The following is a 25,933-nucleotide window of genomic DNA, read 5'->3' as shown; positions in this document are numbered from 1 at the left end:
CATCTCAGTATCAAGTTCACAGTATGTGTGAACGGTAAGAGTGAGTGTGTGTGTGTGTGTGTGTGTGTGTGTGTGTGTCAGGCTATTCCTCGCAGGTGTCCTGCTGGGGAAAGAATCACTATATTCTCAATTATTATATCTGTCCTCCATCAGGATGGAGATCATCTCATGTCGATGCAGCAGCTCCGTCATCTTCATGATAATCTTCATCATCTCTGCTAAGCTTGATGCCTATTACTAAGAGAGTTAAAGGCTAAATTGTGGGGATGACTAAAGGCTGAACGAGGTGGTGATTGAATAGAAGCACCTTGTTTTATCACTTTTAAAGTGTCACTTCCAACAACAACTGTCATATTTGTTAGCACTTACTACCGAGATCAGCTGCTTCGGGGTGAAAAGATGTCTTAATTATCACTTCCTCTTGTGAGGGCCTAATACTGTCGTTTTCAATCACCATCACTCTATCTATCTATCTATCTATCTATCTATCTATCTATCTATCTATCTATCTATCTATCTATCTATCTATCTATCTATCTATCTATCTATCTATCTATCTATCTATCTATCTTCACTATAGTTGTTGAGATATTTCATGAAAAAAAGAAAATAATGTAGGCAGTTTGGCTGCGTAGTGAAGCAGACGTGGAGAGCTCCAGTATATGGAGTCCATACTGAGCTAATATGATTCCTGGGGCTCCAAACTGTGGGATGTCAGGCATCTGCTAAAATGATCTGTGGTAACTTTCACTTTGAGTCAACTACTGGGGGCTGTGGTGTGTGTGTGTGTGTGTGTGTGTGTGTGTGTGTGTGTGTGTGTGTGTGTGTGTGTGTGTGTGTGTGTGTGTGTGTGTGTGTGTGAGAGTGTGTGTGTGTGTGTGTGAGAGAGAAAGAGTTTAGGAAATATTTTAAAAAGGGAATTGAATAATGCTTGTGGTTTCAGACTGTGTCAGCCTTGCCTGCTTTTGGCAGAAAGATCCCCCTTGTGCATGTCACACTAAGTGTACTTTTATCTTGTCTTTCACAGTGATTTTTTAAAACTTTTTTTACATGACTATTTTGAGGTAGGTCACCTCAGAGATATGAATATTTAAAATCTGCAACACGGAACTGCATTTGACTTTTTTGACCAGCCGAAAGCATGACTGTACAGTTTTGAAACGATCATTAAAGCTTGCCTTGCACAATCTTGATGCACTTCTTTGAAATGTTCGGTCTGTTCTTCCTCTTAAGGAAGTCCACGGTTCTTCATTTGTGGCTTGCGTTGGTCACATGATGTACATTTTCCTTCTCGTTCCATCTATTTCTATTGCTCCATGACAGATTTGTGGAGGCAGGATGCCAGACAGACTTTTAAAATAGCCGAGACGTACGAGCCTCGCAGCTAAAAAGTTTGGACCGTCCTGCTTCGTGCTCTGATTGACAATCTGATTGATTGCAAGCTGTTTACCACCCACTCACGCACACAAACACACACACACACACACAAACACACACACACACACACATTATGTTGTGCTAAAATTCTCAAATGCCAGTGGCCATATTGTCTCTCTGTTTCAGTCCCCTGCTGGATTACTGCTTCATTAAAAGAGAGCCTCGGTTGCCATGGAAACATCTACCAGATAGGGTAAACTGGCAGTGTACTCATCTCCCAAACGTTGCCGATGCCTCCTACAGTTAGCAGTGACGCTGTTTCCTGTGATGCTGTGAGACTTGTTCGGACCCATGTGACCTGCGGTGCTTTTGATAATCATAATAATTAAATCATATTAATGGAAACGGGAGTGAATCTCTCTCATCGGGCCGGTCCGTCTGAAGAAGCCCAGACTGGAGGGCTCCGTGCCAGTAAAGGCACCAGATCACAGGGAGACTCTCACTTCGCGGCCTTTTCATGCGGCCTGCTTTGCAGAGTCAGCTCATTTGTTTCTCATTGAACATCAGAGGAGGGCAGTGGCGTTCATTACAGGAAGCTCTTCTTCTTCTTCTTCTTCTTCTTCTTTGCTTTTGTGCCCGCTTTCAACATGAGCCAGCCGAGACGCAAAAAAGTTTTGGTACGCCTGCCAGTCTTTATATCTTTGCAGCTGTTTCCCCCTCTTTTTGCCCATCCATCTGTCTGTTAGGACCATTTTATAGGAGAGAAATTCCAAAATGACTATTGCAAAAGGGTTCACATGAGTATGAAGATGAGTCATTTACATTTAGTTCCACTTTTACCGCTTTATAGTAATGTTTATTATGTGATCAGGCCACACAGACTTCTATATATTGTATGTTCTATTAAGATGGAGGACTTTCACTTGTAAAGGAGTATTTTTAACATCATTCTTCTTCGGTGGTCATTGTGTCCTATTAGTGCAGCGTGGTTGCTTTGTCCACGCAGACCCGGTAGATTTGACAGTAGCTTGTAGTTACACAAGCGACGGAGATGATGATTGAGATGATGATGTCAGAAAAGGAATAACTGAGGTTCAGCCACAACGCCAAGAGGTCATATGCACTGAACCGCGCTCCAGAATAATATTTCAATTTCATATTTGGGTTTCTTGGGTAACTTTTCATTCCAAAAAGGGCAAATGAGGATAATGACTTGTACAAGTCTTAGTATGGGAAATACGCAGTTTCATTGCTGGGTTCGAAGGAACTCAGCTATATTTTTCTGTCGCTGCGATATTGCAGAAGAGACACATGCAAATGTGCACAGTGTGGAAGCTAAGCGAGCCTTGGGCAGTGGGCAGACGGGCTGGTGCCATCTGGTGACCAGTGTTCATGCTGAGCCACGGTCGGCTCCACACCTGGGAGACGGTATCGCCTGGGAGACTGTTCTCCGACCACCGACCGCACGCCCACCTGCCCCCTAACCCCCCCTCCACTCCTGAATCTGAATCTGAGCTTCATGTCGTCTCGCAGACCGAAGGCAGGTGATTCAAGATGATTAAAAGAGAAAACCCACTTTTGATGATTTTCTTTAAACCCACTTCACATATCTGCCCTCATGCAGCGTTTCCCAGAATGCACCAGTCTGTTTATTGTTTTCAGCTGTGAGAAAGAGAGTTTGTGATTAGAGAGAGTTCCTGTGAAATAACCTTAACTCAAAGCCAAGTTCTGCTTTAAGTGGGAGGAGAAACTGTTATATCTCCTTCTACAATAAACTTCCCCCTGCGTGGCTGTTCAATGTGTAAAAACGGTGAGTCAACAAAGAATCTGTTGTTGTTTGAGACACTGAAAATGAAATGCAACTGTGCTGGAAATACCCAGAGACCCTGCCTGTGCTGTTTGTTGTTTTTTTTGTATATCTTTGTTTTTCTTAATTTGGAGTCTGGCCGCCTCACATTTAATTCTATAAGGAAATATAATCTGCTAAATGCTCCACTATCCTCACCAGCTTGTCTCTCACTTTGTCTGCTGTTGGTGCATGCAGTTGGTTCATCAGAGCGTCACTACCTGCTGCTAAAAACAAATGCGGTGAAAGGGAACCAAAAGAGTAAAACCAAACGTGCTGAAAAAGGTTAAACTCTCTGTGGAGCTATAAGAGGAACTGCATGTAATTCTCTCCCTATGAACACACAGATTTTGCATGTTTACAGTGATTGTGATTGTATTACAGTAAACTATTCCATCGAAGTATAAATCTGCCCGGAGACAGAAAAGTTTCATATAATTCTTCGAGTTATGCATTCGTTGAATTGTATTTCCTTTGTCAGACCTTCTCTTCTGTGGGGCACTCAAGGGCGCTTAGTTGCAGAAAATCAATCAAGCTGATTGTCGGCTGAATACGAAATGCTGAAGCATCCTTGAAAATCTGATTAAAACAAGTCTCTGCAAGAAAACAAATACATTCCCGTAGGAACGGAAAGCAATCTTATTATTTAGCATGCGTCGGATGGAGGTGATCAGCGATAGAAAGGTAACGTGAGTCTTGTTTGCATCAACTCAAAAACTACTTTCCTATCACATGTAAACGACCCCAAAGTTGTCGACTCCAAGTAAAACAGTCACCTCGTCTGACTTCTTGTAACGCAGATAGTAAGTGACTGATTTTATAACAGCCAGTAACAAGGGGGGTCATGGGATTTTGTTTTTTTTTACTGCTGGAGATGAATTTCAAGTTGCCATGAATGAGTCTCTCCCATTGCTGTGCTGAAACACAGGCAGCACTCTTACCCAGAGACATAGCGAGGGAGGGAGAGAGGACGAGAGAGAGAGAGAGAGAGGAAGAGACGGCACTTACAGCATACAGAAAGAGGTAGAGAAAGAGTTTGAGTGGAGAAAGCGTGAAGAGGCTGAGTGTGACAGCACCGAATGAGAGGAGGAGGAGGAGGAGGAGGAGGGACCAAGTGGCAGGGACAAGGGAGGAGAGAAACCGAGAGGGGGACGGACCGAGAGTGAGCGAGGGGAGGGAGCGTCAGACACGGGGGAAAGTAGATGAGGGAGAAGGAGTGAGGGAAACTGAGGGAGTCAGAATAAGAGAGGAGAGCGAAAGGAAAAGAGCACCCAACTAAAAAAAAAAAATAGAAAAAGGAGGACAGCTCAGCAAATCAGCCCAGTAACGTTTCCTCTCACAGCTGCAGTGATCCAGGCTGGGAGGGGAAGTTTAGCTCACGAGGAGAAGAAGAAGAAAAAAAACAAACAAACAATAATTTACCTTTTTTTCCCCGTTTTGCTTTTTTTTCCCTCGGGGTGAAGAAATCAGAAGAATCCCTTGAAAGGAAAGGGAACGAGGAGGAAGAGGAATCCGAGAGCTTCTGCAGCCTCCGAGTGTCCTGCAGGGGAAGATGGATTCAGACTCCGGAGAGCAGAGCGATGGAGACCTGTCTCCAGGTAAGACCCCCACCCCCCCCCCCCCCAGACCATCACTGCAACCACAACATCATGTTGACTGACTTTGTTGTGTGTTAGCACTGTGTATGAGTTGACCCGTCGGGTCAGGGAGTTCTTTCTGCCTGTTTTTCAGCATTTTATCAGGTTGTATTTCAATCACAATGCTGTCAATCCTGCACATGTGAATGCTCCTTTAATCCAGAATCAAAACTACTTTTAAGACTGGCTTGAATCCAGAGTGTGTTACTCACTGAGATGCCTGTATGGCGACCTGCTGTGGTCTCTGATCCACGCACGCTGTGAAGCTGAGCACGCGGATGAAAAGCCGGCTCAGTCGCCACAAGGAGCAGGCGAGCCGCGACACGTGCAGCCAGTTTTTCTTCATCAACACATCCGCCGCCACCGACACTATCTCTTATTCACAGTTCAACTGGAAGTTGGTTTACAGGGGGGGGGTCAGAGTGAAGGGAAAAGCAAAAGCGAAGATTTATTCATCTTTTGAAGTTTGGCTGTCTTTCAATTTGTGTATATTTCCCAGCATTCCGAGCGAGTGGGCGTCTTATTGAACGGCGATCCTGTAGAGAATACGAGCCGGGAGATGAAAACGGCCTTCTGCAGATAAGATCAGAGTTCAAAGATCATGGAAATCAAATGCGTTTCGTAACTTGCCGCTGCCTACTGGAACAGTATGGTATTATTAATACCAACATGTATGGTATTATTAGCAGATCTGCTACTGGACATGATTTTATTAGGGTTAGTGATTGTGTAATACTTCTGATGATTCTTTATTCATATGTTAATAATGCTCTGTTGAACTCTGACCATCTGTCTGTCCATCTGGAACGTTGTCTGTCTGTCTGTCTGTCTGCAAAGAGACAGGAAACCTCAATATGAGAGGCAGAAAGTAGGTGATGACATGGCTGTATCATCGACACATTCAGGGTTTAAAACAAGGTTTTGTCTATCTCACTGTAACGTGACACAGCCTTTGTGATGCTGCTCTCGTAGCTGAGACTTTTTGGCATGAAAACAATGTTGCACGTGTGGAAGAGGAAAGGTGACATGAGAGCAAAAGCAGAATGACATATTTTTTTTCCCAGCGAGTGCCTTTACTCCTACTGGAAATGTGTCTTTGTGGCTGTGCTGCAGTTTTTATACTCCTCGGTTTGCTGTCAGTGAAATAAAACCGGTGCGGCTCACTTGATAAGGTCAAGTGTCCCAATGAAACCTGAGCGAATGTATTTTGAAAACAGGCGTATTGTGAAAGCGTTTGCCGTACACAAACATGACCCTTAATCCTAAGCAGTGTGGATGAGGGGCGTGCGATTGATCTACGCGTTTCAAAAACTGTCCCCAAACGTCAATGTGTAAATATTGAGGTATTTTGTTTTTGGGTGGCCTTCTCCTCTGCCCTCGAGCTGTTGCTGGCTTTTGCCAGAGAGCGAGACCGGCATCACGGAGTCCCTTGAGCGCTATCCCTTAAATTCAGCATCAGACGCCGTCGTTATCAACAATTAGTGATGTTTGCTCAAACAACTTCCCCACAACCCGAAGTAGTGGTATAAGTTGTGAAAATATGGTTGCTAGGTGACAGACACCACCGGTCCTGGCTCACCATTACGTGTATTTCATACAAATTGATAAAGTGCTTTATACAGGAATTATTCATTTTACCAGGTTTAGCATTTTCTGACAGACATGCTGGGAAATATCTGCTCCAGCTCTTTAGTTAGATAAAACACCAAGTGTGTGTGTGGAGATAAAAGGCAGCATGTTAAACAGGTTCTGTTGGTGGAAAGGTTATTATTGTTTCCTCTTCCTGGTGTCTCTCTGTGAATATAGATGTAGAAAATCTACAAAAAGACCAAAATGTGATCCTTGATTCTGAAAGCTTTTCTACTTTTTAAGTCCACACCGGGAATGTAAACACAAAACAAAACAAAAAAGCTTTTTTTTTATGACAGGTACCATGTGTGAGTCAGGATTTGGGCTGAGCCGGAGCAATCACTCTGTGCCTTTTGTTGTGTCAAAGTACAAAGATCAACCAGAATCCACGTGCTGTAACTGCTCTAGAAATATCCTTTAGACATTACAGACACACACACACACACACACATACACACACACACACACACACACACACACACACACACACACACACACACACACACACACACACACACACACACACACAAAGGCTCACATTTTTCCCAGAATCATCCAGTCATGCACCGAGCATCCACTGACCATACCAATACCCACGACCTGATTCACCCAGCAGCCCCGTCCTTCCCGTGCTGGAGTGAAGATGACCACACCTTGTTATCATTATTCCGAGTCAAACCGAGGCCGCTTGTCAACACACCTGCTCTGCTTGAGGACTGTCGATGCCGTGATCATTTTACATTCTGGTTTGAATATTTGCATTGCCGAATAATCAACCCGCCGGGCTGAATCATCACGGTGATGCAACTCGCTATAACTAGCCAATCTCCTCAGAGCTATTTCCAGCCGTTTGTGTTTTACTTCAAATTTTATATGGAAAACAGACTCGTTGAAAAGAGAAGCCGTTTGGCTGTTGGAATAACAGCTGTGGGATGCATAAGGGCATGAGGGCTGTCGCTGTGGTTCAATTAGAAACAACCGGGGGGAAAAAAGAAAAAAAAAAAGGTGCAGATGTTTGATGCCAAAACTTAAATTTAATCTTCAGCCAGGTGATCTTCTTCAAACACTACAACGCTATTGGTTAAACGCCACTCACACACTTCCTCAAACACTTTAAAGATCATGGCTGCATTAGACCGGCCTGCAGCAACCGGCAATCAGAGCTTCTGCCTCATGATTGCCATGTTGGCTAGACTGGCCACATGCTTTACACATGAGAGACGGGCAGAGTGGGCCAGCCCTGTTTACACTGTAACACACACACGCACACACACACACACACACACACTCACACACACACACACACACACACTGAAAAAAAAATTGCCCGCACTCTCTGCCTTGCTCTCTCCTTTCCCCACTCTCCAAACACATGCATCCCTGAGTTTTTTCCCCCCTCTGCCTTTAATCTGGCCCACAGATGGAGAGTGCTTACTACACACACACACACACACACACACACACACACACATGCAGGCGCTCACTCACTCGAGACACCAGGAGCTGGTTCTGGAAAATTGAAACATGAACTGAAAAAAAAAGGAAACAGGAGTGAAAGTGGAAAAGACGACTCAGGAGAAAGTGTTTTTTTCATCTTATTATTTTTTCCCCATCTAGCATGCAGCTAAAGACACTAAACCCTAAAAGTCCCAGGTCTCTGACCGGTGTGTCGCTTGCGTCTTCCCACTGTGGCGTATCATGGTGTTTGTGGGAGATTTGGAGAGAGAATTGTTTCCCCCGGGCGGAGCCATCTCTGAAACATGAAATCAGACCGCAGACACATTTTGACAAGGCCTCATAGACACACACTCAGGAGGAGGAGGAGGCTGTGGTTTTTTTTTCGCCGTAGGGCCAGTCGAAGCAAAGCAAACAGTCACCAGTGGCGCCGGGTGTGAGAGGCGAGCTATTTGAAGGAGGGCGGTGTGTGTTAAAGAGGGGAGGGCTGGACTGGCGTCAGTGGAGCGTTGAGCCTGCACAGGTATCCAGATCTGGGATCCCATGCGGAAGTGCTTAAAGTTGCATTCTTTTTCAGGGCCAGCTGGGTCCGCTTCCTCTGGCTGAAAAGAGAAGTGCCATTGTTTAGAAGTCTATGACCCTACTTGTGGTTGATTTATTACCTCAGCAACATCGTAAACATGATTTACTGTCTCAATCGCTACTTTCAAGTCTCCTTCGAGTCACAATGATGTTCATTTATTAAATGATGGTTCTATTTGCAGGAAAACAGACGATAAAGTATGCTTTTGGGTGTGACTACCTCCTGGTTGCTAATGTTTGCATTGTCTGAGAGGGGTTTTTTTCATCTTCCAACCCTTTCACAGTGTGATTTAAGGCGCATGAAAGTGAAATGTAACCTTCGGCTGCCTAGAAATGTCTTATTTAGCATTCGGTTGTATTTAGTGTCACTTCTGCTTCACAAAAAAATAAAACTTGAGGCTTTAAAACCGTCATCCACAACCCATTGTCCACTTCTCATATACAGTCTATGGATGCAGGAACTCATATCTGGTTTCAACATGGACTCCATGGTTGAGTGGAAGCAGTTCGGCTTCCTTCTCCTAATATAACCTCGGCATGCAGATAACATCGAGTTAAGGGAGACTTCTCCTCTCCCACGTAACGATTAAGGCAACAAAAAAAGGCAACAGCGAAACGAGGCAACGGGTGGGAGGCAATTACACACAAAGCTTTTCACACTTAACTCTGGCACAACACTGAAGGGACTGGGCTGATTATAGCGTTATGAGATTATGGAAAAAAAGTCGAATACGCACGTTCGGCGACAGCTAGTAGTAGTTTGTCACGTTAAGCTGCTTTTCAGCGTACGTTCGGCGGTGCGAGGAGAGGAGGCAGAGCAGACACAAGGAGAAAATGTGGTAATTACATTTGTGGGTTTAGACATTTCATGGGCAATAATGGCAACAGAGGGAAAGTAAACTTCTGTGCTCTGTTATCCTTTAAGTCTAGGATTTGAATTAACTTGTGTGAGGATTGGGTTTCGGCTGGTAGCAGAGAGGGAAAGAGGGAGGAATGCAGTCACTAAAAGTCAACTCAACAAACGTGTGTGTGTGTGTGTGTGTGTGTGTGTGTGTGTGTGTGTGTGTGTGTGTGTGTGAGAGAGAGAGAACCACAGTTATTTCCTGGTCATTAGTTAGTGGTGGGTTGGCAGCCAAGAGAGCAGCGGCAGCACTCTGGCTTTACACTACGGCGTGTCGTGCACAGTGAGGGCCTTGAAGGCCAAAGTGTCTCCTATTTTATCACCTCAATCAAAGAGCAACCTTTTAATTGAGGCAGCAGCGGCTGACCTTTGCTCCCATAACATTAATAACTCCATGTAATTTTCTCAATGTAGTTTATTTCACTTTTTTAAAATTTTAATCTGTCTGGCTAGTAGAATTTAAAGGGTCAATATTAATAATACAAAAACTTCCCATTGGGAAACTTAATTTGCCTCACCATGAGTTGTTAAATGCTAAATGCTGTAATGCAAATCTCTCAATCTGAATTCTGTTTTGAAAAGCTTGCTTGCTACTAAAATGTCTTACTAGTTTTAGCGTACTTATGTCATTGCATTGGCTTTCTTCCTTCATGGTATTCACTAATACTCTCTTCTAATGTCATTTTACCGACATCTAAGTTGTAACTTAATCTCTGCCGTCTAAAAAACATCCTTTTATTCCAGCCATGTCTGACGTGGCTGCAGCAACTAGACTGGCCCAGTCACTTCCCTGATTATGTCGAGCTGGTCATGCTTGTTGCTGGTATTTGCAAAAGGCTGCCAAGGACACAATGATTGAATGTTTTTAAAAGTCGCCATGCTTCTTCACAAATTGATTGAACCATGAAGTGTGTGAAATACTGGTACAGTTATGTTGGCCGTATGATTGATCATTTCCATGATTACCAGCGGTGGAAGTCTGCTAACTAAGTACAGCACTGTACTGACGTACTTGTACTTGAGGATTTAGCGTTGTCACAGAAGGAATGCTCATTGGAAGGTCGTCAGTTCGATCCCCGGCTCCTCCAGTCCGCTTGGCGAAGTGTCCTCGGACGAGATACTGAACCCCTAATTGGCTGTGCCATTGGTGAGTGAGTGTGTGAGTGACTGGGCATCAGTTCAGATTCTGATGGGCACCTTGCATGGCAATGAGTGTGTGTGTGTGTGTGTGTGTGTGTGTGTGTGTGTGTGTGTGTGTGCGTGTAAATGACATGAGTTTACTAAGTTTACATGATACATTTCTGTTTATTCACTGACTCAGTGTTTATAATTTTACATAGATGGTATGAATGTACAGTGAGACCTGACCCTTTGGTATGTGAGGGAAAAGCTCTATATAAAGGCAACGGCAGACTGAGCCTTGAAGCTTCCCAGGGCCTCACTTTTTTCACGTAAACTCAGCTGTAGTGGGTGAACTGGTAAACAAACCAGGAGGCCAAAGTTATGGGGAGAGCTGGCAAGGGCTTGGCTGATTATGTTCGTGTGTTTGTGTGTTCGTGTGTGTGTGTGTGTGCGTGCGTGCACGTACGAGTACTCTTTGTAAGCGATGCCACGGCATGCTGGGACTTGGCTGAGCTCTATGAGAGGACTCACCCAGGGCCGGAAAACACTTACTTCCTTGCCACTCACGCTCGGCTCAGTGTTGATCTGATGAGAAATGAGCAGAAGAGAAGGAAGAGAGGAAGAAAAAAAAGAGAATGCGAGACAGAGATGCACGCTACATCCGGTCCTTCATACAGCTGCTGATGATGGAGGAGGGAACGGTTTATGACGTTGTGTGGCTGACGTAGAGGCACATTGTCAGGAGCTGGACAATCAATGACAGTCATATAATTTCACCTCTCTCTCTTGAACGCCTCCTCCATCCTTCTTCCTGTCGCTCCTCCACGTTCATAAAGGTGACACATCTGCAGGCTGCAGGATGGCTGTGGTTTTTATTTTCTTCTTCTGTGCATTTTTCAAGCTAAACACATCCTCCGTACTCTCATTTTCTACTCTCTTGACTGAAAGGTGTGAAATTAATATGTACATAATGGCGCCTCTGCCTGCCCCCCCCCCCCCCTCTCTCTCGCTCTCTCTCTCGCCTTCTTCCTTTCTCCGCAAATAGCTTAGTTTCTTTATTTCAGACGGAAACAGTCGAGTGAACCTTCTGTCTGTTTTATTTTTCCTGGCCTGTTAAAGTAAGGAAAGCATGAATATTTTATCCTCCTCTGTTTCTTATTAGGCCTCAGTCGTACAGTCTGTCATTATGGTTCACACACAAACACACGCCCACACATTTGTACCCAACTTTCTATAAATAGAACCTTCTATGAATCAAATATTGTTTTTGAGGTGGTTCATCTACAGGATCTTTTTTTTTCTCTGCTGCGTCAACCAGCTTTCACATAAACCAAACCACTTTTTTTTTTGCACCTCACATTCCACGACTCCAGTTGGTTGTTATGTGATTTGGCACTGACAAATATGTATAAAAGCATCACTTCCTGTGAGTCAAGACGGTTCCAACGAAGTTCAAACTGTAAGTTCGAAACTCAAAACTTCAGTAGAACTTCAGCCCTCGGCCGACTCCCACCTGACAGCTAATTAGAGCAGTTTACCAGAGAGGCTCCCAGAGGAGGGGAGCAGCGAGGGGAGACAGCCTCCAGCCAGTTCCCATGCCCAGCTAACCGGCTAGCTGTGGCCTGGCTCTTTACCAGCTAAACAATGGATGACAGCGGCGAACCACAGCTGGTGAAGTCATTAGCTTTACAGCAGAGGAGAGGTCAGAGGGCAGGGATCTCACAGGGCCCTAACAGGATGTCTTGGATGTCCCATCATCTGTGGACCGTTCTTCCCAACGGGGAGACTTTTAAGAAAGCGAAGACCGGAGCTACAGGTGGAGGTCAAATCACTGACGTCTCTCTCTCTCCCCTTCGATAACTGTGACAATAGTCAAGCCGCCGGCACATTAATCAATCAATCTCCTGCCACTGCTTCATTTCGCCTCGTCCCTCCGCTCCAGCTCTACAGGGACGCGGCCATTAAAGCCAAGAGACAGAAAGGGGCGAAGAAAGAGATGAGGGATGGGGCATTAAGGCCAAAGGCAATCTGTTCTTGTGTCCCTCCTGACTCCGAGTGGCTCTTAAGTGCTTTGGACTGTTAGTCACAGAAGAGACACTTAGATCGATCCCAGGATAAACACACTTGTACGTTCGGTCCTCGTACTGCGTATCAGACCTCTTCATTACAGCTGCGTCAACGGACATCAATTTGCTTTCATTGAGAAACACTCCAACGGGGTTTGTGTATTTTCATCCACTGTGCATTTGCCAGTAATTGCTGAGTCAAACCTCGTCTGGGTGTCCACTTCCATGTGTTCTCCTGACCAGAACACAGAGAACATCTTAATGTGTAGCGGCCCGGTCAACTCATTTTCATTAAGGCTGCTTGTCATTCCTTTGCTTTGACTGTTGCATTCAATTAAATCCGTCTTTCTTTTGACTACATCCGACACACCCACAAGTCCACCAGGCAGGGGAATGTTTATTTGACATCTTATCCAGACCAAAATGATCCCAATCGCTCAATTCTCTGGAAATTCATTTGGTTTTTCTGTTCCCAACTCTTCAAATACTGACAGTTGGTCAGTGCCCCATGGTGTCTGATACCGTGCTGGCCTTTAAACTATTTCCAATCTAAAACCCCCGGTGTCACTATTAGAAGGTCAGAGCTGCTGCGTGGTATAAAGAGCGAGATGGTCCACACAGGGCGGGGGGAGTGGAGGTTTATGGGACAAACACACACAGGACCTGCATCCAGGAGACCGCTGTTTATGTCCTGGGTGAAACTAAAAGTAACGTTCATTAAACCTACTTTAACAGCTCTGCACACCTACCTGACCTGTGTGATGTCACGGCGATTGTCTGTTATGGAAATTGTCTGACACAGTTTCAACATTGGAAAGTTGTGTGCATGGTGGGGTTGGAAAAACATAATCATATATCATATCATCTAGTGTCATCAGAACAAATGATATAACATCAACATAAACGTGTATAACTAGCTCTTATGAATGGATTATTAAGGCCAGTCTTTAAAAGATCTGGTAAATATGTAGCAAACAATATTTATTTTTTGAACATTGTGTTTCCTGTGAGTGTGGTGAGGCTGTCAAGGGAGAACATTATCCTCTTATCAGGAAAAGAATCACACCGTCCTCAATAAACAAAAAAACATTAAAAAGGTGACTCATAGGTTCAGGCCTGAATCAGTTTGACATGAATTTGTTTGCTTTCTTCCATGAATTTGTTTCCTTTATCTTTGTGTTTCTGTGAGGATGCAGCTTCTTTTGCTCCTCTCCTCATCCACGTTCCCTTTTTGGGTCAAATAAAAACTAGGTTCCGGCAGAGACAGTTAACACCTGCAAAACCCATTAACAGCTCACAAAAAAAGATCCTTTTATCATGCGTTTTACACAAAGTGAGCAGCGTGCCCTTTCCAAGCCTCGGGGATCTGTGAGGAGGATCCGTCGGTGTTTCCTGCGTTTACACTTTGCTCCAGTGAAGCACGAGTTAGCCGCGGTCACCTGTGCATTCCAGTTCCAGCCGGAGACACGCAATCAGCGTGGATCAGCGTAAATGATCCACATCGATAAAAAAGGGAACGAACTTTAAACCCCACTCCACACAGATGCAAGTCATTAAGGCATTAAAAGGGAGTTACCTATTAACCCTACAGGTGTGAATGCCCCTCTAAATCCTGAGCAGCTGTTAATGGCACGTTGAATGACCTCTTCCAGCACCAGAGTGCCCTTTGAAAACTGGCTCAGAGTCAGTTTTTAACATGTCATGAATAATGCACATCAATGCACTACAGTGGACTGTGTCTCGCTCTCTATCTCTCAGCCGAAACCGCATCTTTCTCACTCTTTCTCATCCCCAGTTGCTTTCATCTACAACTGTCCAAATATCCACCGTTATCGAATAAATACCATTTAAACGTTTTTTAAATCTAACGTGTAATGCAATGCACATATCATCCCTTACTGTCAATCTAAATCCTACACTCTGTGTATATATACAGTATATCATTTGTATTTTTTTACAGCTTTCAGTATACATATGAAGCAAACAGGATTCCCATTGTAGAACAAAATATCTAGAAAGGAAAATATCCGTTTCAGTATTTTCCGGGTGCAAAGAATGTCCTGGCGACTGTTGTTTCTTTTTATTTTAATTTTATTGTTGGTCATTTTTTATATACTTATTCATATATCATTTCACTACTTGTGTACATAAGAGTCCTGTCTATTCTTCACCTTTATTTATGCAGCTCTGTTTATTTGCCTCAATTTCTGTGTAAGTACGTCAAATTTGCAATGCAAAGCTAGTTAAAAAACACACATGCATGACAACAGACAGAGAGTGAACAGAGGTGGTGTGTTTGAGTCATCTTCAAAATAGAGCAGTGGGAGTCACAAATACGCCAGAACGGAGCCTTCGCAGGTCCAGAGTAAGTGGAGGAGGGACATGAAAAGCCAAAATTTGTTCCACCGCCTGGATACTTCTGCAGCTCCTTTTTTTTTGGGGAGTATGAAGGCCAGCATCGTGATATGTTTCTCTCTCTGTCTCTCTCTCTCTCTCTCTGTGTGTGTGTGTGTGTGTGTGTGTGTGTGTGTGTGTGTGTGTGTGTGTGTGTGTGTGTGTGTGTGTGTGTGTGTGTGTGTGTGTGTGTGTGTGTGTGTGTGTGTGTGTGTGCCTGCGGCCTGGAGAGTGACACATTTTCACCAGTTGACAGTGGTGTAACTCAGTACATTTACTCAAGTACATAGACAATTATGACGTACTTGTACTTAAGCAACTTCATGCTTTGCATTTTAAGCCACTTTATACTTCCACTCCACTTAACGTCATTGGAAGTACTTTTTGTTGCTAATACTCTTATAATGTTGCTATTTTTTACGTAAGTAAATAGTAAGATATCTAAATACTTCTTCCACCAGTGCTGGGAGCAGCTGGCACAACCCACCGGCCCCCTCCCCTCCCCACTGCAGCCCACCGGCCTCTCAGGCTCACTTAACACGAACCCTGCAGGCTATTAAAAAGCTCTTTACTGTTGCTGAATGACCTGCTCCATTGTTTTCTCCGAAAACCTCGTACATGCAGCCGGGTCTGCAGTGAGTCCTCGGTGGAAACCAAAAGCAAAAGGCCACGGCAAAGGAAGAGGGAGTGGAGCTGTCACCCTCGTTTACGTCTCTGACTTCTCTTTTCCCTGACATTTTCTTCACTACTGATACATTCTTAGAGTTGTGTTTGTACTCTGTGAAATGTGATGGATGACACATTTTATAAGGGAGGGGTTTTTTTCCAGCCCGAGCACACAGGCTGGCAGACTTTAAAGTCCCCTTGTCTCCTGTATATGAAATATAAATGCAACTACTGCAGAAGTCCAGTGTGCATATGAGGCAAAGGGGGGATTTGGAACTGGACAGCTGTTCCCCTTATAAAAGAAAATATCGGAGAGGAAAATGTCTGGAAAATGATTGCTGTTTTACCATTAACAGGGTGCAACTGTTCATTCGAGAGAGAGAGAGAGAGAGAGAGAGAGAGAGAGAGAGAGAGAGAGAGAGAGAGAGAGAGAGAGAGAGAGAGGCAAGCATTGGCTGTTGGGTTATAAAATGCATTAAAATAATAGCTTGCACATGGGCAGTAAACGTGTGGAGCGTCCCCCGTATAGCAGGGGATTTTGATGAAGGCAACGACTGGGCTCCATAGCATTCTTTTTGTTTGTCTCTTGCCAAGAACACTCCTGCTCTCTTACCTTTTTCCACGTCTCCGAGTCAGTTCGTCTGTCAGCAACCTTTAATGTTTGGCTGTTTGAACTAATAATGTTTAGAGTCGAGAGTAGAGTAGTAGTAAATAGACACTTTTCTTTTTCCTCTTTTTCTTATCGAACCACATGTTCATCGTGTGCTAATATCCAATCCCTAACAGAATGATTGCCTTCATCCGTTATGTGAGCATATGAGCAGGTGTGGTGAACATGTGTACGTGTCCATCCGGCAGAAGAAGGAAAACATCCAATGCACCTGCAGAGACCTGTGTGACCTGGTTTTAGTCTAATACTTAACATGAGCATGTTGTCAATAGCAACCGTGTGTGTGTGTGTGTGTGTGTGTGTGTGTGCGCGCGTGTGTGTGTGTGTGTGTGTGTGTGTGTGTGTGTGTGTGTGTGTGTGTGTGTGTGTGTGTGTGTGTGAGTTCCTGATACCTGATATTTCAGTATCTTGAGCCCTGCAGGAGCTCTGAATGGTCCAGATCATGTTATATGTGGCTGCAGAAGTAAATGACTCACAGCTCTCCAGCTCAACTAAAGAGAGAAAATAATTTGAATAATTTTTAAAAAACTGCAAGAAAAGTCAGCTGGAGGGTTATTTTAGTTTGTCCTTGTCTTTCCTTGTAGTTTTTCTACTTTGTAATAATGTGTTTGTGGAAGTTTCTTTAACAATATATGTGAAAATGCACACGTTTTATGTTGCATCACAAGCACTAACTTAGCAGGTTTTGGAACGATTAAACAGTAGGCCTACATCAGTTATGCTCTCTTCTCATTACGTATATGTGCAGCCATTCATATAGGTTTCTTAATCGAGGCCAGATGTCGATCCTCTCTGCTAATGAATATCACTAATGTTGTTTATTGATTTGTTAATAGGATTTATTTTTGATCTCGTCTGCCTTTCTTTCATATTTTGATCATTACTTTGACAGTTAGTGACTGAATACAGATCAATTCAGTCATTAATATAATTACTATAATATCTTTGATCATCACTGGACATAAGCAGTCTTTTCTTCTATTCATTTTGAGGTTGTTTGTCTGCTGTCGAGACACAGAAATAACAGCCGCTGAAAGACAAACAACGCACACATTCACACGCATTCACATGTGTGCTCTGCAGTGTTCCAGCTGATAAACCCACAAGTGCCTCCAGCGTTGACTCAGTAAAGGCCAGTCGGCCCTCTTCAGTATTAGCTGCTGGTCCTGCCAGTGGCTCGTCCCTCTGGTTACTGTTGGAATGAGACCAACACAAGCCTCGGGACCCCGTCTCACGGCCCAGCTGCCCCGCACGCTGCAGAAAAACCTCCAGATTAGCAAATCATGTCATTTTGTGTTGACTTTAATTGCTAACTGGCCCGGGATCAGCTCATTCAACTTTCTAAGAAAGCATACTTACCTTTACCTTTCCATTTTGTTACCTTCGGACAGAGCTGAGTTAGCTGCTTCCCCCTGTTCCCAGTCTTTGTGCTAAGCTAAGCTAAGCTAAATGCTTTCTGGCTGTAGCTTTACAGTACATTTGTTGTTTTATTATCAATATTCGCGTCAAAAGTCATCTTTAAAGTGGAAAAATAAGAATGTTTCCCTACATTCCACTCCCCAACTCCCAATGGTGCTGTAGCCTTTCTAAATGGCGCCACCTTATAGCTACAATGCTAATGTTGCCAACCGGTGCTACAAAGCTGGCAGCTGTATCTTCAAACATCTTTTTCGTCCGGACCAGTTTGTGGTTTTACAGTATAATTCTTGAAATTCAACAACACATGTAATTAGCATTTAGCTGCAGCCACAAGGGTCAGGGCAGCTTGGGCCAAGTTCAATGCACCAAATACACAATAATAAAGAGGAAAAGTCATTTCACAGCGTTTGTGTGTACACGCCAAAACTCAGAACTCAGAAAGCAAATCAGTATATTGACCAAAATGACTATGTCTATGACTTCTCTTCTTTGAATGAATGCTTGTTTTTGTGATGGCTATACTGTCGAGCCATTTTGCTATAAACAGCCACTTCACTGATATAAAAGCATCTGACTGAAATGAAAATAAATCAGCCCAGATGGACATTTTTTGCAGGGTACCACCTTTAGCCGGGCAGGTTTGGCCGGTCTCCATGTTCCACACTGTATGTATGTTCTGACGCAGCGCAGCAGAAACTGTTGACTCAGTGCTCTAAAAACATCAGGCGGAACAAAGAGAGACTGTCTGGTCAACAGCCGCGGCCAGAGAGCAGCGAGCACCTTACTAATCCTGATGTTAAAAGTAAACTTCGCCAACTCCCCAAAAAACACTCTTATGCAACCGCTTTGATGGGCCGGAAACTGCATCGGTGGTGAGACGACTCGTGCTCCCGGTCCGCTTTCGGTCCCTTATTCCCACATGGGGGGTAAAAAAAACTCCCTCTATTTTTTTCACTTGAGGAAAACATGAGGAAATAATGAGCAGGAGCGAGATAAGTGACAGGATAGACAGTTTCCTGGACGTCTCTCCGCTGACAGCTTGGGCTCTTCTTTAACTCGTTCTGACACTCCGGCTCATGCATGTCACTCATCGAGGCCTCTGGGTGACAGGCTGTATGTGAGAGAGAGAGAGAGAGACAGAGAGACAGAGAGAACTCGGACTTCTCGGTGTCTCCATGTGCACATAATCATCTATGCTCACTTACTGTATGTGCTAAAATCTCCATCCAGACTCTCTGAGTCACCGACCTCCTTTCCCCGGCGCTCTGACTCACACCTCAGCCTTGCGTCCATTTCTTCACACCGTTTTTTCCCCCCTCAACCCTTACTCACACCCCTTCATTTTTGCTTACATTCCTCACCACTCTGGGACGTGCAAACAGACTTGAGACAGGGGTCAAGGCAACTGGGTTGATAGCCACCTGCTGGTCCACTGAAACAGGCTCCGGGCTGTGTGTCGGAGGGTGGCGGGAGAATAATTAGTCTACTTTTAGCTCTGCACTAATAACAGAAAGGAGCCAATCACTTCCGTTGCGTGCGGGACTCTTTAATAGAATGAGTAAGTGAAACCGATCTCAGCGCAGAGAACCACAGATCTCCATCATTGTGCGGAAGAGAAATTTGCTTATGGAGCTGGTAGGATCCAAACCCAAATAGTCTGCCCGACCACTGGTCTGACAAGGCAGGCTTTATGGAGCGAGCTGTCACCTTAATCAGTGTGCCAGGGTTTCAGAAATCTATCCAGTTGGGTTTGTGAATATCAGAGAGCTCGCTGGAACAAAGAGCTGCTTCAGCGAAACAGGAAATAACATAGTGACAAAGAGAGCCTGTTGATGAGAGGCACCGATCTGCCTAATGAGAACCACAGTCATATGTCCTGGTGTTCCTATTCAAATATTCATCTTAAACCACTGTATTATTTGTTGTGATGCTAATCTACTTGTCATCTATTTGTCACCTCCAGGTTTTTTACTTGACATATTTGGTGTAAGTAGTGGTGTGAACAGCAGCCTGCAGGGAGAAGTCACACATAGGATCACGAAGTTAAGGCTGCACATACGTCCATATTTGTTTGAAATGCAAATACTCTGAGCTCTACGGAGAGTTTAGGCGTCTTTCAGCTTGTTGTTTTGGTTCTGCGGCACGCAACTTTTGCTTCCGTCTCGAAAAGTCTCATCAACCTTGTTTCCTTCAGGGAAAAAGGCTTTGATAGCTTTAGCTACATACCCAGAACCAAAACACAGACAGAAAGTGAAGCATTTAGCAGCTGAAGAGCCAGATATATTCCCTCCAACGGTTGGTGGAGACCAAAACAGAGCCTGAAGAAGAGGAGTCTTCCATTTACTAAGTGACTGGGGCTTTATTCACTTTGATCACGGTGATCATACTTTATTCCTGCAGGTTTGACATCTTCATACTAACCCGCTCCACTTTTGTCTATCGGTGTCACCCCGCTCTCACAAAGCTGCATGAAGGAGCTGGACATCAGATCTGAATCGTATCGGGAAACGAATGTAGACAAAGACATTTGCATTATTAGTCGAAAATGTCAAAGTGACCTTATTATACATGAAATGTCACTTAGCTTCAAACCCAAACACATGAAATGTCACTTCTATACATCCTCACATGAAATGCCACAGATAGGATCTCCCCCCCCAATTCAACCTCTTGTTTTCAAATCACACACACATGCAGAATATAAACACACAAACAGGTGAAAGGATGATGGTGAGAACTCTGCATGGTCGCATAGCTCGTCGGCTTTGATCCAAATTATAATGACAACGAAGCAGGTGTCTTTGAATTTGGCCTCATCTGCCGTTCCGTGCCGAGCTTAGTGGGCAACGGCGCCCCCATCCTCTCTCTCTCTCTCTCTCTCTCTCTCTCTCTCTTTGTCTCTGTTTTGCCATACATGTGGAGGAGGACAAGGCTTACGATGTCACCAGGGAACAGGAGGGGGGGAGAAGTGAGTCCTCCTTCCTGGGCTTTAATCATAACAGAAGTAATCTTGTGTGTAATGTGTAGCTGGGTGGCACCTAAATTAAAAAAAAATCCCTTTCCGTCCACCCACTCCTCAACATTCCCAGAGACTCATGTTAAACTGCTGGACTCGCCAGTGTGATGACACAGGCCGTCTTTGATATTCTGCTCGATGATAAATCATGACTGCTGCGGGACACGGCGTAAAAATGTGATCTGCCTGAGGGGAGACGGTGTGCAAAAGAGGCTCTTATCGCCGTGCAGCTGTTGGATGTTATCCAGGGCAGATAATCATTCCTCCCTCAGTCAGCCAACCGCACCATGGGCCGCTCCAGGAAGGACGCCGCCCTGCCATGAATGTGGCCACACCACGTTTCATCTGCTCCTCGGCTCCCACTTAGTCCTGTATCAAGTTACTTTCTTAAACTTCTTTTAAAACAAAGTACAATTTGTTAGTTTGTTTTTGTTTGTTTGTTTTTTTCAACATGAGCAGCAGGTTCTTCATATCCAAGTGTTGAAGTCCATGCCAAAAATACAAACCTGAATCTGCACCATGCTCTGCCTTCATATTTAATGACAGCACATTAAACGCGGCTACCAATGATCTTGTTGCATAACAGAAAGTTGTCTAACCGGAAAGACGTTTTCTTCGGAATAATGAAAAAAAAATTTTTTAAGCACACAGAGTTCTTTACGCGAGGATAAGTGGTGTGTCAGTAAAAGCATGAGAAGGGAAGAACCCATATTATTATTACGATGGGTCAACCCAGTTGTCTGTTTGTCCAGATGGAAGTCAGCTGTTGTATGTAAACATACTGAAGTTTAAGAGCGTTGGTTAAAGACTATAATAATAACATAGAAGTCCCGTAAAAGTGCTCTATCTTTTGCCAGTGTTTGGGGATACTCAACTTGCTTTTGCAAACTGATAGGACGCCAGGGGCCCGTCAATAAACAAACAGTAATATTTATCAGATACAATGAGGAGCTATTGACTATTAAAACTCTGATAATTTCCTTTGGAATTCTCTATTTTCAAAGTTAATTTGATGGACATTTGGCCAGATCTCTGTCTATATTAGTCTATTTTTATGCTTTTTGTGCACTCTGGTACCTTATTAAAAGTAGCTTACACAAAAAATCCCATCGTGAATCAACTTATTGTCATTGTGAATTAGAAAGCGTTTGGAAGGCCAGGAGTGTCACTGCTGGTCGACTGTTTTTATGAAGCAAAAAACCTGAGTTTATCCATTCAATATCTCTTAAAGGCACCACACTGTCTGTTCATCTGTTAATTTACATAATTTCTTTTCATTGGAAAGAATAACAACAACAAATTTGCCTTCAGTCAAACTTTAGCGTTGGCATTTTGCATGCAACTTCCAGGAGCTGGTGGAAACCAAAACAGAGCAAAAAAGTTGAACTGCTATCAGGCATACACAAACAAGACTCCATTAATGCTCGTGTTGTTTCATGTGAATAGGTTACAAGTCTGCACATTAAATGCATGCATTGTGTTTCCAGGTTGTTCTGCTGCCACCAAGTGGCCTAAACGATATGGATTCTGCCTTATAGCCTATCAATGCATGCAACTAGCAGGATCATTATTTTACTGTTTTGTTTGTTCCGTTGAAAAGACAATGTTGGGTTGACGCTTTCTGAACTGTAGCATTAACCCCAAACCACTTGTCTTCCTCTTTTCTCCCCAGGACAGGAGAGCTTTAACTCCCGCTCCCTGGCCCTGCAGGCCCAGAAGAAGATCTTGAGCAAGATGGCGACCATGGTGGTGGCCAACATGCTGACAGACGACACCAGCAGCGAGATCTTGGACGAGCTCTACAAGACGAGCCGGGAGTTCACCAAGAGCAAGAAGGAGGCCCACAAGATCATCAAGGACGTCATCAAGATCGCCCTGAAGATCGGCATCCTGTACCGCAACCACCAGTTCAGCCCCGACGAGCTGGACACGGTGGAACGCTTCAAGAAGAAGATGAACCAGGCGGCCATGACGGCGGTGTCCTTCTACGAGGTGGAGTACACCTTTGACAGGAATATTCTGTCCGAGCTGCTGCTGGAGTGCAGGGACCTGCTTCACGCCCTGGTCGAGCAGCACCTGACGGCGCGCTCGCACGCACGCATCGACCACGTTTTCAACCATTTCGCCCACGGCGAGTTCCTGGCCGAGCTGTACGGGGACCGAGAGGAGTACAGACTCTCCCTGAGGAAGATCTGCAACGGCATCAACAAACTGCTGGACGAAGGGACGCTTTAACCTTGCCCACGTGACCTCGTCCACCTCTAGCGCTTTCTCCTCCTCTCGCTCGTCTCTTCTATTTCCTTTTCACTTCGCTCCCCCCCCCCTCCGACCGCTCACGTCCTCCTTCTTCTTTCTTCGTCTTCCTGTTTCTTCTTCAACCATTTCCATGAAGCTAGCTGTAACATCCTGCTGAAGTGGTTCAATGAGGGATTTTCTTTTTTTTTGTCTTTCCACTCATTGCTGGACACTGAGACGGCCGGTGTCATGTTGTTTGCATTAAAGCATTCCCAGTCATCTGTAAAAGTGTACTGTACCAACGGCCAAAAACATACATTAGGTATAGCTGGATATGAAAGATAATCAGTCGTAGTAATCAGTCTCTCTCTCTTGCTCTGTGTGTGTGTGTGTGTGTGTGTGTGTGTGTGTGTGTGTGTGTGTGTGTGTGTGTGTGTGTGTGTGTGTGTGTGTGTTTGTGCACATCCGTGTGAATGGGAGTCGCTTGAATAATGTGTTTGTACATAAGACCAACTATGACATGGTGTGTGTGTATTATGTATCTGTGTCAATCTTCTCTACAAGGGTGTAACACTTGTCTTTTATTAAAGATTTCTGGTAAACATGACTTTGCATTTCTTCTGACAACATGAAGCAGGGGGGGAAAAGTTTGAGTAAAGATGGGTTTGTTTCTTCGTGTTTGGCATATTGATCATTTTCTCTCGTTACTCATTTCTCAGACAACAAGAGACAGCGAGGGAATTCAGGATTTGGCCTGCTAACCAGTTACTTTCAGAATAATGCTTAAAATAAGTTTTTCGCTGCCTATTTCTTTTTTTCAGCGGAAACAGCCGCCGTGACAGAAACTGCATGGGTGGATCAGATCTGGAAAATAAGCCACAAATGGTGCATTAAGCTGCTACTTTCCCGTCCATTTGGCCCAAATTCATGCCGGGCATAAATTCGCCAACATTCGTTTTGAAATGAGCAGGAAAATCAGCGATTTGTCATTTCTGGTTCATTAGATGCCCTCTGGTCTATTCTGTTCTGCAGTCCAGGAAAACATATTACTGGTGGCTTGGTGTGACTCCAGATGAATTTGGCAGCGAGGAGAGAAGAAGTCCAGTTTTATGTCTCTCTCTCCTCGTAGAAACACAAAACAGACAGACCACCCACCCGTTGAGCCTCCATTTGCACTCACATACCATCAAGTAAGTTATGTAGTTGTAGTCTATTTAAATGTTTTTGAACATTAAAGTCAAGCTGGAGTGAAAAGAATACCTTTTAAACCTTTTTCCATCACATCACCGGTCATACTGGGCACCTATTCAACAACATATTCAGAAAGAAATATTTTAGGAATCGGTTTCTTTTTCTTCCTGGAAAAAAAAAATATGACATCAGCTAGTACCAACCAATAATGTTATGACATCCATCAGTCTGCACAGAGCTAGATAAGGTCATGAGCTCATCTTTCAAATCAATCACGATCAAATCAAATTCCTCCCGACGCTATATGTCCCGCCTGCTGTTCCTGTTTCACTAGGAGATAAGTCCCAGAATGGAATGGATACAATGTTTCAGCTCCCCTTTAAGAAAAAGGTGTAAATGTATTTAATATATTTCTATTGCACTTTGTTCTTCTTCTTCTTCTGCTGCTGTTGGACAAAATCTTCAGCTGATTCCAAAAAAAAGTCATAAAGGAGATCAGTCCTGATAACTAGGAAGGGAAGACGACACATGCACACACGCACACACACACACACACACACACACACACACACACACACACACACACGGACACACACACGCACACACACATGCACACACAAGCACACACACGTTGTTTTGGATTTGACTGACTTATTTGTGTCTTTTTTGTCCTGCACTCAACACATATGAATGAAACAGTAATCAGTCAATTGCACATGTGGTTTTGGGGAGAGGGTAATCATTGTATTAGGTCAGAGAGAGTGGTATCACTTTTCTTATCCAACTCTGTTTCCAAAATGTTGAACTTTTTTCTTTAACCCTAATTTTAACCTAACCTCATATCCTCAATGTAATCTTGTTAAGATAAAAAAAAGAATGGTTAAAATTTATGCTGACTTTTAAAAAGTCCACATTCAAAAAAATAGTAAATAAAATGGTCTATCCATTCGTTAATGAAAGCTCTAAAATGTTGGGTCCTATCCCACAATGCATCCAATAGAATATTTTCTTTAAACCCAAACTGCCTCATAAACCCATATCTTTCAATCTCAAAAACCCAAGTTTGTGACAGTCTTCAAGCCTCTGCGGCGTCTGGCCTCAGAGCGCTGAGAGGCGTGACAAAGCGGCGGTGACCAGGGACTGACTGGCTGTACACCATCATTGTATACATATATACAGTATAATGTATCTTCTCAACATTGAGAAGGGTGGACTCAAACAGCCTGTTCCATAATGACGTCCCAAAATTGCCACCCAATGTGTTATGTTCAGTATTTATTTAGTCAACCCAAAAGCACACAAGACCCTTAAAAGGTTTATTGCAAACTTAGTTTTCAGAACAGAGATAATGTTAGACAGGCTAAAAGTGTTCTTGGTGCAGATCCAGGGGCTGAATTGAGCCACTACAATAGCAGAACGAGGGAAAACCAGGGTTGTTATACTGCAGCATTTTATTAGATGGTGAGACTCAGGTGTGTCGGCTGCCAGAGTTCACACACACACACACACACACACACACACACACACACACACACACACACACACACACACACACACACACACACACACACACACACACACACACACACACACACACACACACGCACACAGGAGGGCTGGTATCACACAGGAATGCACAAAGAAAGACCCGAGGAGAGGCATGGACCAAAGGGATCAGAGGAATGAATCAGCAGAATCATCACTTAATGTCAGCTGCTGAAAGAGAA

The 25,933-nt window shown here is 44.1% G+C and overlaps 1 protein-coding gene across 1 annotated transcript; it reads left to right on the top strand.

Moving 5' to 3' along the window:
- Positions 1 to 4,409: 4,409 nt before the first annotated feature.
- tnfaip8l3 (tumor necrosis factor, alpha-induced protein 8-like 3) lies at positions 4,410 to 23,522 on the top strand. Its single transcript, XM_084013995.1, has 2 exons — positions 4,410 to 4,821; positions 22,453 to 23,522. Exons 1-2 carry the CDS (start codon positions 4,776 to 4,778, stop codon positions 23,013 to 23,015), a joined length of 609 nt encoding a protein of 202 aa, XP_083870121.1. The 5' UTR covers positions 4,410 to 4,775; the 3' UTR covers positions 23,016 to 23,522.
- Positions 23,523 to 25,933: the final 2,411 nt, after the last annotated feature.

Source organism: Eutrigla gurnardus (assembly GCF_963514095.1).
Source record: "Eutrigla gurnardus genome assembly, chromosome: 1".
Lineage (NCBI taxonomy): Eukaryota > Metazoa > Chordata > Actinopteri > Perciformes > Triglidae > Eutrigla > Eutrigla gurnardus.
Note: the sequence above shows the minus strand (reverse complement) of the source record. Positions and strands in the feature narration are given on the sequence as shown.

What these genes read in the sequence shown, in the direction of transcription:
- tnfaip8l3 (XM_084013995.1), top strand. Translation starts at nt 4,776, where the DNA reads ATGGATTCAGACTCCGGAGAGCAGAGCGATGGAGACCTGTCTCCAG. An exon ending in CGATGGAGACCTGTCTCCAG is followed by an intron (nt 4,822 to 22,452) that starts GTAAGACCCCCA and finishes TTTTCTCCCCAG; the next exon opens with GACAGGAGAGCTTTAACTCC.